At 44.4% G+C, this 15,219-nt stretch overlaps 1 protein-coding gene across 1 annotated transcript in view; it reads left to right on the forward strand.

Moving 5' to 3' along the window:
* Window positions 1–11,605, forward strand: part of cacng2a (calcium channel, voltage-dependent, gamma subunit 2a) — a gene marked incomplete at its 5' end in the record, with an annotated part of 87,522 nt that extends 75,917 nt beyond the window's left edge. The window contains 2 exons of the mRNA XM_083780657.1: window positions 7,543–7,683; window positions 10,997–11,605. Of these exons, the coding sequence (XP_083636783.1) occupies window positions 7,543–7,683; window positions 10,997–11,529 (674 nt within the window). The 3' untranslated portion in view covers window positions 11,530–11,605. The remainder of the gene's footprint in view (window positions 1–7,542; window positions 7,684–10,996) is intronic.
* Window positions 11,606–15,219: the final 3,614 nt, after the last annotated feature.

The raw sequence follows: 15,219 nt of genomic DNA on the forward strand, positions 1-15,219 counted from the left end.
TATTTCTCCCGCAAGAGTTGGCTTGTTTTTGGAGGTGGGTTGGCTTATTTCTCTCACGAGAGTTGGCAACACTGATCAATGGTCCATGTGTGACCTGTAGGCTAAAGTCACATAGACTACTGTGTGTTGTTGTCAGGTCGGAACCAGTATCAACACAGTATTATGGTGCTAGTAACAATTAACACATACTATGCCAGCCTTTAACAGTTTTATGGTCGTGTGAATGAATACATTTGTCACGAGTTGACTCTCATACACTCTGCTGCAAACTTTTCCTCAAACATGCACCCCCTGTTACCTGTTGACCCCCCCCCCCCCCCCGACATGGAAAAATGAATTGCATAAGTTATTTAGAGCATTCTTATTAGAGCATTATTCTGCATATATTGGCAAAATATGTTGGCGGCCATACATGGCCATATACAGTCCAGCACATTAATATACATGCACACATTATCACACAACGGGAGCATTGAACAAATGAACACAATGTTCTACCATAATAGTGCTCCCTCTTGCACCCTAAGCCTTTCGCCGGCTGCGTTGAGACGATCCCCGTCTATCTGTCATCTTGTCAGCCTGCCTGCCTGTCTGTCTACCTCCCCTCCGGGGTGCTGCCATGCTTAACATCCCTCCAGGCAGGATCCAACTTTCTGACAGGGGGGCTCAGCCTGGGTGCTCGAAAGATGGGGAGTGAAGATGTGAAGCCATCAGTATTTGGTGGAGGAGAGATCGGCTCTAAACGGGAGGTCTCTCAAGGCAGAGCCTTGGGGCACAGTTATCACCCTGTCCATCCTCAGAGAATTTCCGTCTTCGGGTCTTGCCCAATGCCCGTGCGCTCACCGGAAAACAACTGAGATGTTGATGGAAATGCCTTTCCGAATGCATGCCATGTGAACACTTGGCCGACGTATTTAATATTATGTGTAAAAGAGAGTGTATTCTGGCATGAAGACTGTGGGGAGCTTCCTTTTGAGGTAGAGCACGGATAGCCAAACCCAGGGGCACATGGCGCTGCAAAATCCAGCCCCAACCCACGGAAGGTCACTGTGAAGGTCACTGCACTTTTGAGTGTGCTACTGAGCATGCATGTACTAGGTCCCTCAGGGCTCTGTATTAGTGGCATCTGTTTTCGAGGGGCGCTAGCTAGCCCCTCCTATATTCAGCTATTAGTGTAGATGTTCGTCTTACACAAACATTGCAAACATTCAATTCACATTGACAATGAATGGAGAATTTACGTCATAGTGTCCGAGCAAATCGGCTTAGTGTCTATTTTATGTCATGATGATGTACAATGATAAGAGCGCCCCTCACTTCACACGGGTGTGATTTTTGCTCAAAGTGCGTTGTGTTGCGAGGCATTGTGAGCATGTGCATGTTCATTATTGCAGATAATGCATGTTTCCCCACAATACTGGTAATGCATCAGAGAAGCATTCCAGGCAAAACAAACGTCGCTGTCTTGCTTGCTCGCAAAAAAACGTTCTTGTCAGAAGTCTAACCACGTTCAAAATGTCTCTGTTACTCTGCCATACAGTGAAGCTGACAATTCTCAAAGCTTCCCTTTAGAGTCTCTGAAACAATATGTTTCATTATAGAATCAATCTGTGTTTTTGTAATATTTATCCCTTCCTTCATTTAACATTTGAATGAGTGAACATGATAGATGAATTATTTGGTTGTTTTATCTCACACTCTCACACAGTGAACCGCAGTTTGCCAAGAGTCAGATCATTTTTTTGGATTTCTCAACTTTGCCATCACCTTGAGATCCTGCGCTATTAAAACACCCTCGGTGTCAACAATCAATACGTTTGGCTGGCCCTTTTATCCCGCCCTTTCTCTGTGCAAAATGATGCTGATGGATGAGAAGGAGTTCCAATGTCCTCTCCCAGGTAATGTGCTGTGACTGCCCACGTCAATACCCCCAGGGTTAACTGGCTGTAGGGGAAGGGGGGGGGGGGGGGGGGAAGCAGCGGGTTGGCTGGAGAGATGAGGGAATGAAGGAGGGACTGACGTGTTTGGAAGGGGACAGAGGACCAGGGTCAACTCTCAGGACAGCTTAATATTTAATCACCTCCAACTGTAACCCTAAACGCCACAATTCTCTCTGGTCGACTACGCACAGGAGACAAGGAGGGACGGAGAACAGGAACAGATAAAGAAGGGGGGGGGGGGTGAGGGGGGGGGTGGGGGGGTAGTGGAAGTGCAAGGGCAGACGGCACTTTATCTCACAAATTGTCTTGTGCCCAGACCGAGTGTCAGTTAAGAGAGGGAGCGAGAGAGAGAAATGGAAAAGGAGAGGTAGTGGTAAAGCGAGGAGGAGGCTTGTGGGATGAGAAAGGGTGTTAAAGACAGCAGATGGACACAGACGGGTGAAAGAAGAATGGAAGCAAAAGAATAAGGAAATTAAGGTAATCACACAGCAGAGCGAGGCTCAATCTCTGTAGCTGTCTGGAGGATGACTGAACGCGCAGGACCCTTTTGACAAGTGTCGCCGTCGAAAATTACTTATTTTTAAACAGAAAGAAATTGCCCGGTCGACAGTAAAAGGCTAAAAATAAATTAGCCTTTAAAGAAATGATCATCGTGACAAAAGGATTGATGCATGTGGGAATGAGCTCAGCTACACATCTGTCAAGTTGACGACCCGACCACCATTTACACGTTTGTACCATGTACACAGAGTTTAGAACCTATAATGAATGCTTTGTCATATGACCACAAAGACGTTCAAACTAAGAATTAAACGCAGTGGCTCTGGAAGTATAGCAGCCATCTGGGAACCGGAAAGTCCCCAGTTCGAGCTTCAGCTCCAGCTTCTGGTTTCATGTCAAGGTGTCCTTGAGGCGAGGCAGGCAAGGCAAGACAGTAGCAAGGGAAACATAATTATAGAATGACATTATTATGCATAAAACAAAATAAGTAAAAATCGTTTTAGCCTACAGAAAAGAAAAATCACCCCCTCCTCTCTCTCTCTCTCTCATTAGCAGGCAACAGTGCAGCACTAATACTATCTCTCTCTCTCCGTTTCTGGCACAACAGCGCCCCTACTGGTAGTCATAGTCATACTCGTGAACACATACATACGTGAACAACACATAGGCGAACACGGACATTGCTGTTCCTTGGAGTGGTTGCACCACTCAAACAAGAAACATAACTCAATCAAAGGCAGCAGGTCTTTAGTTGTGTTTTAAAGGAAATAAGAGTGGCAGCAGACCCGGCAGTTTTCTGGGAGTTTCCTCCAGATATGTGGTGCATAAAAACAGAATGCCGCTTCCCCACATTTAGAGGGATAGAAAGAAGGTCTTTCCCAGATGACCCGAGAGGTCTGGATGGCTCAGCTCATGATATCATACAAGATCAGACAAGTATTTTGGCCCTAAGCCATTTAAAGCTTTAAAGACCAACAGTAGTATTTTGAAATCAATGATTTGACACACAGGGAGCCAGTGTAATGATTTAACAACTGAGTGATATGCTCCACTTTTCGATGTGAATAAGGAAGGAGTTCAGCAGCAGTGTTCTGAACCAACTGCAGTCCTGTAAAGACACCGTTACATTATAGTCAAGTCTGATGTTGACGCCGAGGACAATTATTTTTATTTAATAATAATAATAATAATAATGAAATAAATCACACCCCTGTGAAGTGAGGGGTGCTCTTATCATTGTCCATCATCATACATCATCTCATTCCCGCCAATCACAATTTGCGTCCTCACCTTCGTCATCAATGTTTGTGCTACGCAATTTCTGCGTTTAGACTATGACGTAAAATTTGACGTAATTTCACTATGACGCCGTAAAACGTACACTATGACGTAGAATTCTCCATTCATTGTCAATGGGAATTTAATGTTTGTGTAGGACAAGTGTGTAGACAAACACTAAGAGCTGGACACAGGAGGGGATAGCGCCCCTCAAAAAACTAAAACTAAAAACAAACAAAAACAGCTTGGACAAAAGCAACCCGATCTCATGTATCTCCTAGCCTAGCTATACCTCTTTTCTCCAGATGGCTATTTCAGCACGGCTTGTATAGCAGGCACTAATTAAACCATGCTCATGCTGATGTGAGAGCAGCAGCGATGAATACTGCACAAAGAAAGCAGCGCGATGGTAGGCCTCATCTGTCACCGTCCTTCCTGTAGTTACTGTTGAAAGCCTAGCGGAGGGTGAGTGATGAGCAGGCCAGCCAGCCGCGGCCATCACTTGGCTCTCTCCCTCTCCCTCCCTCTCTCTCTCTTTCTCTCTCTCTCTCCCACTCTCTCTCTCTCCCACTCTCTCGCTCTCTCTCTCTCCCTCCCTCCCTCTTTCTCCCACTGCAGCTGTTGGCTGCTGTCTCTCAGGCCCAGGGTGGTGTTTCCCACAGAGCTGTGGTGGTGCGTTGGGGCGAGGAGGAGGAGGAGGAGGGGGAAAGTGGCGGGTGTGGGGAGAGGCGTGTGTGTGTGTGTGTGTGTGTGTGGGGGGGGGGGGGGGGGGTAGGTAGTGAGGCAGATGGGTCGCCAGGAGCTCCTGGTCCCCGCGGAGGTGAAGGCGCACAAGGGTTCAGTGCACAAGATGCCCGGGCCGGCCCGACGTGTCAGCACTTTGAAGGAAAAGCTACGGGGAGGAAAGTGCTGAGGCGGCAGCTCTGCGTGGTGGAGGGATGGTGGTGAAAATTTAACCAGCCTGATGAAAGTTTAAGCGTGTCTATGTTAATCAGGAGAGGGGGGGCTGAAGGAGCGTGAGTGGGAGAGCTGACTGGCAGGACGGGCGGAGGTGACCTACAAAAAAAAACCCAAAGACACTTTGGAATACTTTACACTGGTTCCTAGTTTCTACTATATAGCCCTGCGTTAATTGAATAGCATCAGCTGCTTGTGACGGCAGTGGGTCCTGTAGCAAAAGAGTGCCTGTGTGTGTGTGTGTGTGTGTGTGTGTGTGTGTGTGTGTGTGTGTGTGTGTGTGTGTGTGTGTGTGTGTGTGTGTGTGTGTGTGTGTGTGTGTGTGTGTGTGTGTGTGTGTGATCATGCGCGTGTGTGTGTGTGTGTGTGTGTGCGTGCGTGCGTGCACTTCAGCTTTGTCAGATGTAAGAGGGGGCTCCAAGGAAAAAAAGGTTGAGCACTACTGGTATGTAGACCGCAAGTCTCCTCCGATATACAGTACATGAAGTCACCAGCAGCTCATGAGCCGTTTCAAACCAGGAAGGAGAACTCCCGCAGCTGGACAGCCAACCTGTAGGAGTCACTAGTGCAGCGACAGAGATCGACCTCGCTGGCTGCCTTCTCAACTGCAAACACAGCCAGTCGTGTTCTTTGGAGTGCCCGGCCAAGCAGGAGGCACCACAGTGGAATCCAACCCCAGTGTCTGTCCACCGTGGTGGGCAGGAACCTCTCCCCTGCACCGCCACCCCAAATGGCGCAACAATCTTTTGCAATAAAACATGTCTGTTTGTATAGAACAAAACATTTCTGATATTAACATTAACGAAATTGAAAGAAATTGAAAAGACCCCATGGTAAGAAAGCATCCGAAATCTGTAGTAAGCCATCAAGAACTCACTTCTGGGTTACTACAAACTGTAGCAGTAATATATATATGTGCATTTAAAAAGTAAACCTGGAACCACAGCAGAACTCCCTATAAGCATAAGCCTTGGTCCGTTCTACACAGGGGACCATGTCAGCATTATAGGATGGAAGAGAAACCCCATTAGCCTTCATCAATAACATCATTCCCCCCCCCCCCCCCCTCCACCTTCCACATCTTGCTTCATGATAATTAGCTGCAAGGACATCAGTTTGTTTCAAGGACACAAAGCTGCATCCCCCTGCACTGCAGCCCTGCTAATACACATGCCAAAGCCCCATAGCACCTGTGTTAACAGCCTTTTACATGACACCACACAATGCAGACAACTTGCCTATCCAGTCTAGGGACAAGTGGGCTGCTGAAGAGTGTGTGTGAGAAAAAGAGAGAGAGAGGGGGGAGACAGAGAGAGAGAGAGAGAGAGAGAGAGAGTCATTTCAGGAAAATCTAAGGTGACAAGAACGAAATGAGTGAAAATAGCTGCAAGCTAATCTATTTTTACAATTTATTTTCTTAATGAAACGTTTTTCAAAAACGTGCCATTTCGCCTATATGACCTACATGACCGTATATAGGCTTTAATGCAGCCAGACAGTGGGTTGTGGGTTCGATTCCCAAGACCGCTGACATTAGCTGTGTGTCACTCCCCATCTCTCTCCCCGTATTCCTGTCCCTATATACAGTATACTCAGTATACTGTATATAGGGACAGGAATACTATAGTACTACTGTACTACTACAGTATACTATACTGTACTAAATACCGAAATAAAAGGCAGAAAAGCTCAAAAGAATATCAACAAAAAGAAAAAGGATATTCAGAGGTTCAGAGAGAAAATATGCACAAAAGAACTGAATTTGCAGTTAAATGTGAATGCTATTGCCATCCCCTGGGACTAGTCCCGACAGAGGGGGTGATTGCGTAAGGTTGGATAACAGCTACTGTACACACTCATACAGTGTTGATGGAGTCTTTCACAGTCTTGATGGAGTGTTGATTATAGGAAGTACTCTCACAGAAGAATCCTTGCGTGTTTAACCACCTATACATGGTCGCATATTCTGAGTAAAGCTTTCACAGAAAATAGCAGATATAAATGCTGACAACGCGTCACAACGCAACACGGTCTGAGCTTGTAGATCGGCTATTTTAATGTGGAGCGTAAACAAAAAGAGTAAAGAGCCCTGAGGGACTCCGGTCAACCAAGTAGGCAGATAGGCTTAAATGTATTAAAGGGAAATGAACAAAAGCAGGGTGGGGGAGTAATGCAAAGAAACGTAAATCTTCTTCCCCAATGGGGCTTTTCACAACAGACAGTCCTTTCACTCCATATTCTGAGTCTCCAGAGGTTGCCTACAGTCTACAGAATGAGACAACACTAATTAGAATATATTCAGTAACAATGAATATCTTACTGAGAACAGTGCAGACGATGCGTTCCTCTCCCAGGAGAATGAGCCTCTGACCGAGCAGGTTGGCCTTAGTTTTGCTGCTCAGAACACAGGTGTCATGCATTGCTTGATTAGACAGACACAGCAGTCGTCATATCAGCCTGATTGAGTAGGCGCCCCTCAATCAACCTGCCAAGGGTCAGAGAGCTCCACCTACCTCTGGGAGGGTGCATGTCAGGGCGAGCCCACAGTGACACTCCACAAGGGTTCAAGTCCTTGGCAAGCCCTTCTGGGGGCTTGGTTTAAAGGTGTAGTGAAATGGGACATTTTTCATTCTTGTGTATTTTTATATCAAAAGTCCATAAAAATAAAATTGTAATTATTTCCTTAAAACGAAAACGTACTGCGTGATGACGTGTAGAGGTACACATCAATAAAAAACTGAAGCTCGCCCATTTCAATCCCATTGCTGCAAACGAAACGAATAATTAACGGAAACGAAAATGACAGGTCATCTGGCCATCCAGCTGGTCATCGGGTAATTTTTTGTTGTCTTCCGGTGGTTCTCAGGTGCGGTGCGAGCCTCCAGCATCTTCCCCATCCTCAGTGTCATCCTGCTCTTCATGGGAGGTCTGTGTATAGCTGCCAGCGAGTTCTACAAGTCGCGCCACAACATCATCCTCAGTGCAGGGATCTTCTTTGTGTCTTCAGGTGAGTCGATTGCCCACAGAGAGAGAGAGAGAGAGAGAGAGAGAGAGAGAGAGAGAGAGAGAGAGAGAGAGAGAGAGAGAGAGAGATGGGAGCTCAGCTCCGGACATCTGTATCACAACAATTATCAGCTCACAATTATAGAGAAGGACCAAGAGTAGTAGACTTTGTTTTTATTTTAGTTGCCATTACATGATTTCAAGACACACTGCCTGAATGCACCCTTTGCATAGACTTATCTGTGATGTTAGGTCAAGAGGTTTTGTTTCGTATGATTATTTATTAGAATCTAGTTATGGGACCTTGCTTGTCGATACTGTATGGAGGAATGACATACCAAATCTAGATCCAGATTGGAGCTGGGATACAGTGTGGTCTAATGTTGTCCTGTCTTCTAGGAATCCTGATCATCAACAAATTCATCTAAATTTTGTTCATAGGACATACTTAACCCCCCGTAGATTGTGTGCTATGCGGATTTTAAATAATCACAACTGCACTTTCTGCACTTCAAACACCATAGGTACATTCTTTCATATGGTGTGGGAGTGTCCGAGTGTCCTCACATTTTGGAATTTGGTTGCTACTAACCTTTCGACTATTCTACAAGTTAACATCACACCCTCCCCATCTCTATTCTTATTAAATGATGTATCCCAGTTGCCATTAAATAACACCTGTATTCGTGTCTTCTTTGCTGGCGTAACAGCCGCAAAGAAGATGGCTGCTTCGCACTGGAAACCGCCTCATACATTGTCATTTCGCCAATGGGCTTTGACCTTTCTGGATATCATTTATCTAGAAATGTCTACAGCAAGATTGCATGGTGCAAAAGAGGAAAACATTGAGATTTGGTCTGGTATTGCAGATTTGGTTAAGGGCATGGTTTAATCATTATTATTATTATTATCATTATTTATTTATTTTTTGTTTCCATTGCACAGTAGTAGGAGTAATGACACTTTGTGGCATATTTGGTCTCGGGGGGGAGGGGTGGGTGGGATTGTTTGTTTTTGTTTTTGTGTTCCTTGCTTTTGCTGTTATGTGTTGTTGTCTCCACCAGGCCGAAGGCATGTGGGGAGAGTATGTTTTGCACTCCGTCCGTCCGTGTGTCCGTGTGTGTGTCCGTGAACAGCTAATCTCGGCCACCGTTAACCCGGTCGATGCCATATTTTGCACACACACTCCCTGGATGCCAACCATGAACCTCTGCCCCAAACTTTCCAGAACGGCCTGTTATAGCGCCACCAGGAGGCCGCTTTGTGCAAAACAAGTTTTTCAATGCCATATTTTGCACACACACTCCCTGGATGCCAACCATGAACCTCTGCCCCAAACTTTCCAGAACGGCCTGTTATAGCGCCACCAGGAGGCCGCTTTGTGCAAAACAAGTTTTTGCACAGTACACCTACAGATTTTGTCCAAACATCACGCAAATTGGTACACAGTCTCTCTAGAGCCATTCAACGAAACGGGTCTTTCAGATTTATCAGACTCCATCCTGATTGGTTAAGATTGGCTTCCAAAGTTCACAGGAGTGCTCAGTTTCAAACAAAATGCTGCAAATCATGAACACATCGCGTGATTTCCGTGAAATTGTGCACCCACATTCCCACTAGGCCGAGGACGAAATGCCACATGAACAATTTCAACTCAGCCTCAAGGTGGCGCTATAACTGGCCGAAAAGTGTTTTTACCTCTAACTGCACGGATCTGTGGATAACCTGGTGGAGACCTGTGCCCGGAAGGGCACTTTTTCTAGTTTTATATGTGTTTTGCTTGCTTTAAGTCTTTCATGTTGTTAACGTGTCTTATTGTGATTTTTGTCTTAAAATAAAAAACATTTGATAACAAAAAAGAAAAAGACACACTGCCTGTGGCTCATACAGTCACTTGTTCCATTCTCCCTTCGTCCCTTTACATCTCTTCTCTTCATCCTGTTGCTGGGCTAAAAGTTACCCATTGGGAAATTCATCTCTAAAAATATGATGTCCCTGACATACTTACCCAGTGATCCGTCTTCCCGGATATACCATGTCACACTCTTTTCTCTGCGTATATGACTAAAACTGAACAGTCACTATACGTGTATGATAATATATGTGAATGCGTGATCGTCTCCACCGTGGAACGTGACCCCTGTGTGTGTCATTGAATTGAATCATTCCGTTTGCGGTCCCAGACGATCTACGCCAAGGCCTCAATCCGGCCTCTCTTCACGCTGTAAGAGCAGCGGTTGAGGCGATCAGTCAGACCAGTGGTTCTCAACCAGCGGTATGGGTACCACCAGTGGTCCTTGAGGGGGTTCCAGGTGGTCCCCAGATAAATGATGGAGAGTTGGTAACCAAATGCACCCTTATAGATGTTTAACTCTTAAGAGTGTAAAATGAAAACAAATGTTACACTCTCAAGAGTTACATTATTGTTAAACATCGGCATATACTTAAGTTAATTTACAAGAAGTCTACACAATTGGAGAATGTAGAAGAATTGTTATTTTGATTAACATTAGCCTGTTATCTCTCCTATGGTACCAACATCAATAATACAGCATGGAAATGTGGACATCCGTGGCTCAAATGCAGAATAAATAATGGGCCTTGATATGAAGGGTTGAAAACCACTGAGTCAGACAGTCAGACAGATAGTTGGACAGAGTGTTACGCAGTGTCCAATGCGTTATATTCTGGCATGAGTCAGTTATCTAAAAAATATTTGGCCTGACACTGCATAGATACAGTACATGTATATTCTGAGGTCAGTGTGTTCACGAATGCACTTTTAACCACTAAGCCCTTCTTCAAATGTTCAAATCTTCAATAATGCTTTATTTTCATTTTCATAACAGAACTACAAGCTCTCAACACATCGCATCACAATGCATTGGGAGCTTGTACATCTGCTGTTATTTGATGAAACAAAACAAAGAAAAAAACATCTATAGAGGGCATGCAAATGCATAAAGTATGGGGCAAATCGTGATTTGGATAGTGATTTGGGAAAGTGAGTTTAATGTTTTTAATGCAATCAGATAGGACTTTTCTGTTTGGATGTATGCCGGAAAGTCGTTTTTTGCCACTCAGTAAGCGTTCCTGCATAACTTCCGGGGTATGATGATGTTACGCGCATACCCTCTATAATGATAATGCCTAAAATAGGGACACCAGGTCGGAGGTTGTTAATCATTGCTAATCATCTCTTATATTCTCCCATCCTTTCCCTCCATCTCTCATCTCTGTGAATCCATTACTCATTATGACCCCACCTCTGTCATTGCCTCTTGCCCCAAAACCCCTCTGCCTCCACCATTCCCCAGGCTTGAGCAACATCATCGGGATCATAGTGTACATATCAGCCAACGCGGGGGACCCCTCCAAAAGTGACTCCAAGAAGAACAGCTACTCCTACGGCTGGTCCTTCTACTTTGGAGCACTCTCCTTCATCATGGCCGAGATGGTGGGTGTCTTGGCCGTGCACATGTTCATCGATCGCCACCGGCAGCTCCGAGTAGGTGCGCATGCGGCCGACTATCTCCAAAGCTCGGCCATAACACGAATTCCCAGTTATCGTTACCGATACCGGCGCCGCTCACGCTCCTCTTCCCGCTCCACGGACCCGTCGCACTCCCGCGACGCCTCGCCGGTGGGCCTCAAGGGTTTCGCGTTGCCGTCCACAGAGATCTCCATGTACACGCTGCCGCGGGACACCCTCAAGTCCTCCATCACGCCCACCACCACCTACAACTCGGAGAGGGACCACAACTTCCTGCAAGTCCACAACTGCATCCCGAAAGACCTGAAAGACTCTGCCCACACCAACACAGCCAACCGCCGCACCACGCCCGTATGAGGGACACCGCAGCCACCCACCACACAACGCCCGTATGAGGGACCCGCCCAGTCAGAGGGGAGAGCCCAGGGGGACCCCCTGTGCACCCAAAAGAGTGGACGGCGTTCCATGTTTATAGACATCAGGGTTTATTTTTGTTCAGCTGCATGACTTTTCCATTCCCATTGTTGAGAGAGAGATTCAACAATGTTCGCCGTGTTCCTTTGAGTGAATGGCAGAAAAGTGAGAATGGGTCAGATTGTACAGAGAGTGAAAGTGGTTTTATTTGTATTTATTTATTTATTTTTATTTGCACAGGGTCGTTTATGAGGTTTGGGGCACCGAAAAGGGAAGGGAGAGGCATTTGTGAAATAAAGACGTTTTCATTATTTCATAACATAAGTTATTGGTTTAACAGTTGGCCCTGCAGTTCTGTTGGAGCAACAGATCAAGCCAACCGCTCAACGTTTTTTTATTTGTAGACATTTATTCATTGGTTTATTTATTTTTTTGCATTAAAACTGTGAATCGTTGCAGCTTGGGATTCAGTAAGAATTAGCCCAATCTGTAAACTCTAACAAAAAGGTACTATATATATATATGTATTACTTTTATAAACAAATTATTACGTTAATAATCAAGAGATACAGACTTTACTGAAGCAAAAAAAAAGAAAAGAGACAAAAAAAACTAAACCAAGTGCTGTTGGTAACATGAGAAAAGACTCTTTTAGTATCTGTTCGCTTTAAGGTTGAGAACAAGACAACGTATGGTAGGTCCACCACACACCTACTGATGCCACCATGCAGAGACAGACGCAAAAGCAGTCGACGGTTAGAAAAATATATATTCTTTTAATAGAACCTTCTCGTCTTTTTCTCAGTCCCTTGTTCGCTTTCTTTTTTCGGGGTGGGGGGAGGGGGGGGGTATCGTTTACGGAAGAGTTGAACCCCTCAACAGAAAGAACCAAAGGGGTCATCATGGAGTTCACAAAGACAAGACTCCAAAACACGACTTCTACAAATAAAAGGAAGGAGGAGAGGGGAGGGAAAAGAAGAGGACGACGAACAAAACAACAACTTGCCAAAAAAAAGGGCAAGCAACAAAGTTAAATAAGAAATAGTACATGAAAGTGACTCACAATTTCAGAAATTAAATGCATGCTATTAAATTTCAGCAAATCTGCTCTTGAGAAACTTAAGTTTTAAAGGATAACGATTATATGGGGAAAAAAATGCTAAAGTATTAATGTTTTCATGTGAATTTTTATTTTCCTTTATTTTATAGTTCATTTTATCTTGTTTATTTTATGGGACAAACCAAACAATCTACATTGAACAAAACTGCTTTTTTAAACGGTTTGGTTAATTTATTTATAAATATATATATATATATATATATATATATATATATATATGTATGTATGTATGTATCTACTTTATTTTTAAAAGTTCACACAGCCTTAGTCATTTCTTTGTTTCTTTTGATTTTTTTTAATGTGTTGTTCAAATTGAAAATGAAATCTTTAAAGGTGCCAAAACCGAAGGATCCTATACTTGGATGCATCAACTCCTGATGAATAAAATACAAACCCTAGGGGGAACAAATTACCCTGTTTTGCGGCATTTCTCTGGCATACACTTAAACACCCTTGTGCTTGTCAAAGGTAAAGATGCTCATGTCTAGCACACTGGTTCTCAACCTGTGTGTGGGGACCAAAGCCTCGCAGTGACGCTTTGTGGGCTTTTAGGTCTATTTTCACAATATTTATCTGTGGAACCAAGTCAAACAAAATGTCTCCAATTTCTTGTCAGCTCAAATATGATTATTTTGGGGTTCAGCAGTTCAAATATGAGTATTTTGGGGGTTCAGAAGTTCAAATATAATTATTTTGGGGGGTCCCCTGTTCAAATATTAGTATTTTGGGGTGTCGCCGCCTGAAAAGGTTGAGAACCACCTGTCAGCCTTACAGAGATCGTCAGGAAATGATGGGAGTCTCTGACTGTAAGCAAATGTTGCTATGTGTCTATTCAGTGTACTGAAATGACTTCCTTTGAGCAGACAACCTGGTTTTGTTGAGTATCGATGGACACTTAAGTCAACACTATCCAGGAAGTATGTGATCCTTTCTGCAATCCATTGCAACTAGGTGTGAGCTATAGCTAAATAAATAGGGTGTGATTCTCCAGTGATGCATCTGCAGCATGTCTACAAATGAAATGTTTAGTGCAGAATAATTTTAGATATTAACTTCCTTGTCAGCACGGCAGTTTGGCATTTTACCCAAACAACCTGTGTAGAGTGTGTGTGGGGGGGGGGGGGGGGAGGGGGGATTGAAAGTTTTTTCTTTTACATCATTTTGTCTCATGCATGGCCCATGCAGTGCACTGAAGAGTTCAAATAAGTGTTAAATAACTCTGTATTCTGATAATCATTGCTATTGAGTGTTTTGTCCAGTAACTGTCTCTCCAGCTCTTCTTCAGTAAACTGAAAATGCATTTTCAGGTCGGAAAACCAATTTCATCCAATCAGTAGAGAGAGCTCATACAGGATACATGATGAACGAGCGAAATTGGACATGACGTATATAGGAAGTGATGCACCAAGAAGTGAGCAGACAACAGGGTTTGGAAAACTATCAAATTGAAGCAGATGAATAGATACTCCCTCCTGGTTGACTGGAATTGGCAAATTGTCAACACACCTGAAAATGTATTTTCTGTTCATTAAAGAGCTGGAGAGATGGTGAGACCATAGATATATATTTTTTTTTAAATAGATGCCGGCCCTCATTGGCAGCGGCAAGTGTGGAAGGCACGCTGCGTCGCTGCCACTCAAGTGACTAATAACCAATCACAGCGCATCTTTTCCGGGACTGACAAAGTAAAAAAACGTTTACATTGCCTTTGATTGGCCTACCGAACGTCCCCTTCTGTGACTGTGACGCACGCGGAAGCTTGGCAAGCTTCCGCTATGCTTACTATTGCGTGCATTTTTTTTTTTTTTTTTGTATTCTTTATTTACCCAGGGAAGTAGCTGAGCATGGGTAGCCTACTCATTTTCAGCAACGCCCTGCACATAGAAACACACAGACAGCCACACACACAGTCACACACACACATTAAAACCTGGGAGCTGACCAGTACAACCACAGTGTTATACTGTTGGCCACTAAGCAGCTCCAGGGGGAGCAGTTGGGGGTTCAGTGCCTTGCTCAAGAGCACTTCAGCGGTGTTGGGTGAGTGATGACAATCACTTCCCCACCCAGATTTTTCCTGCCCGTCCGGGGAATCGAACCGGCAACCTTTCGGCAACAAGGGCGCTCCTCTAACCCATAGGCAACCGCTGCCCCTCTCGAGATACACACGCCCCAGAGGTGAAGGAGGCGTCTACCTTTCTAGGTCTATGGGTGAGACACCTGAACAAAAGGTTTTGTTTTACCAAACATATCACTTATATGCCATGCCAAAGCTCTCTGAAAATATCTTGCATGCTGATGGAAGATTACTTGCAAGGCATTTCATCAAAATTATGTTTTTTGTTTTGTTTTTACTTTTAAAGAACCTCAGGCATATCTCATGGAATGCCATTGTTCTTTTATACTAACTAGGCACAGTTGTTTTTTTCTCCCTAAGGTAAACGCCATTGAAGACAGAGACAGACAGCATTTAAGAGAGAGACAATAATTGTTCTAGGACATGGTAGGTCTAC

The sequence above is a fragment of the Protomyctophum parallelum genome (genome assembly GCF_964188405.1).
Source record: "Protomyctophum parallelum genome assembly, chromosome: 13".
In the NCBI taxonomy this organism is placed as follows: Eukaryota; Metazoa; Chordata; class Actinopteri; order Myctophiformes; family Myctophidae; genus Protomyctophum; species Protomyctophum parallelum.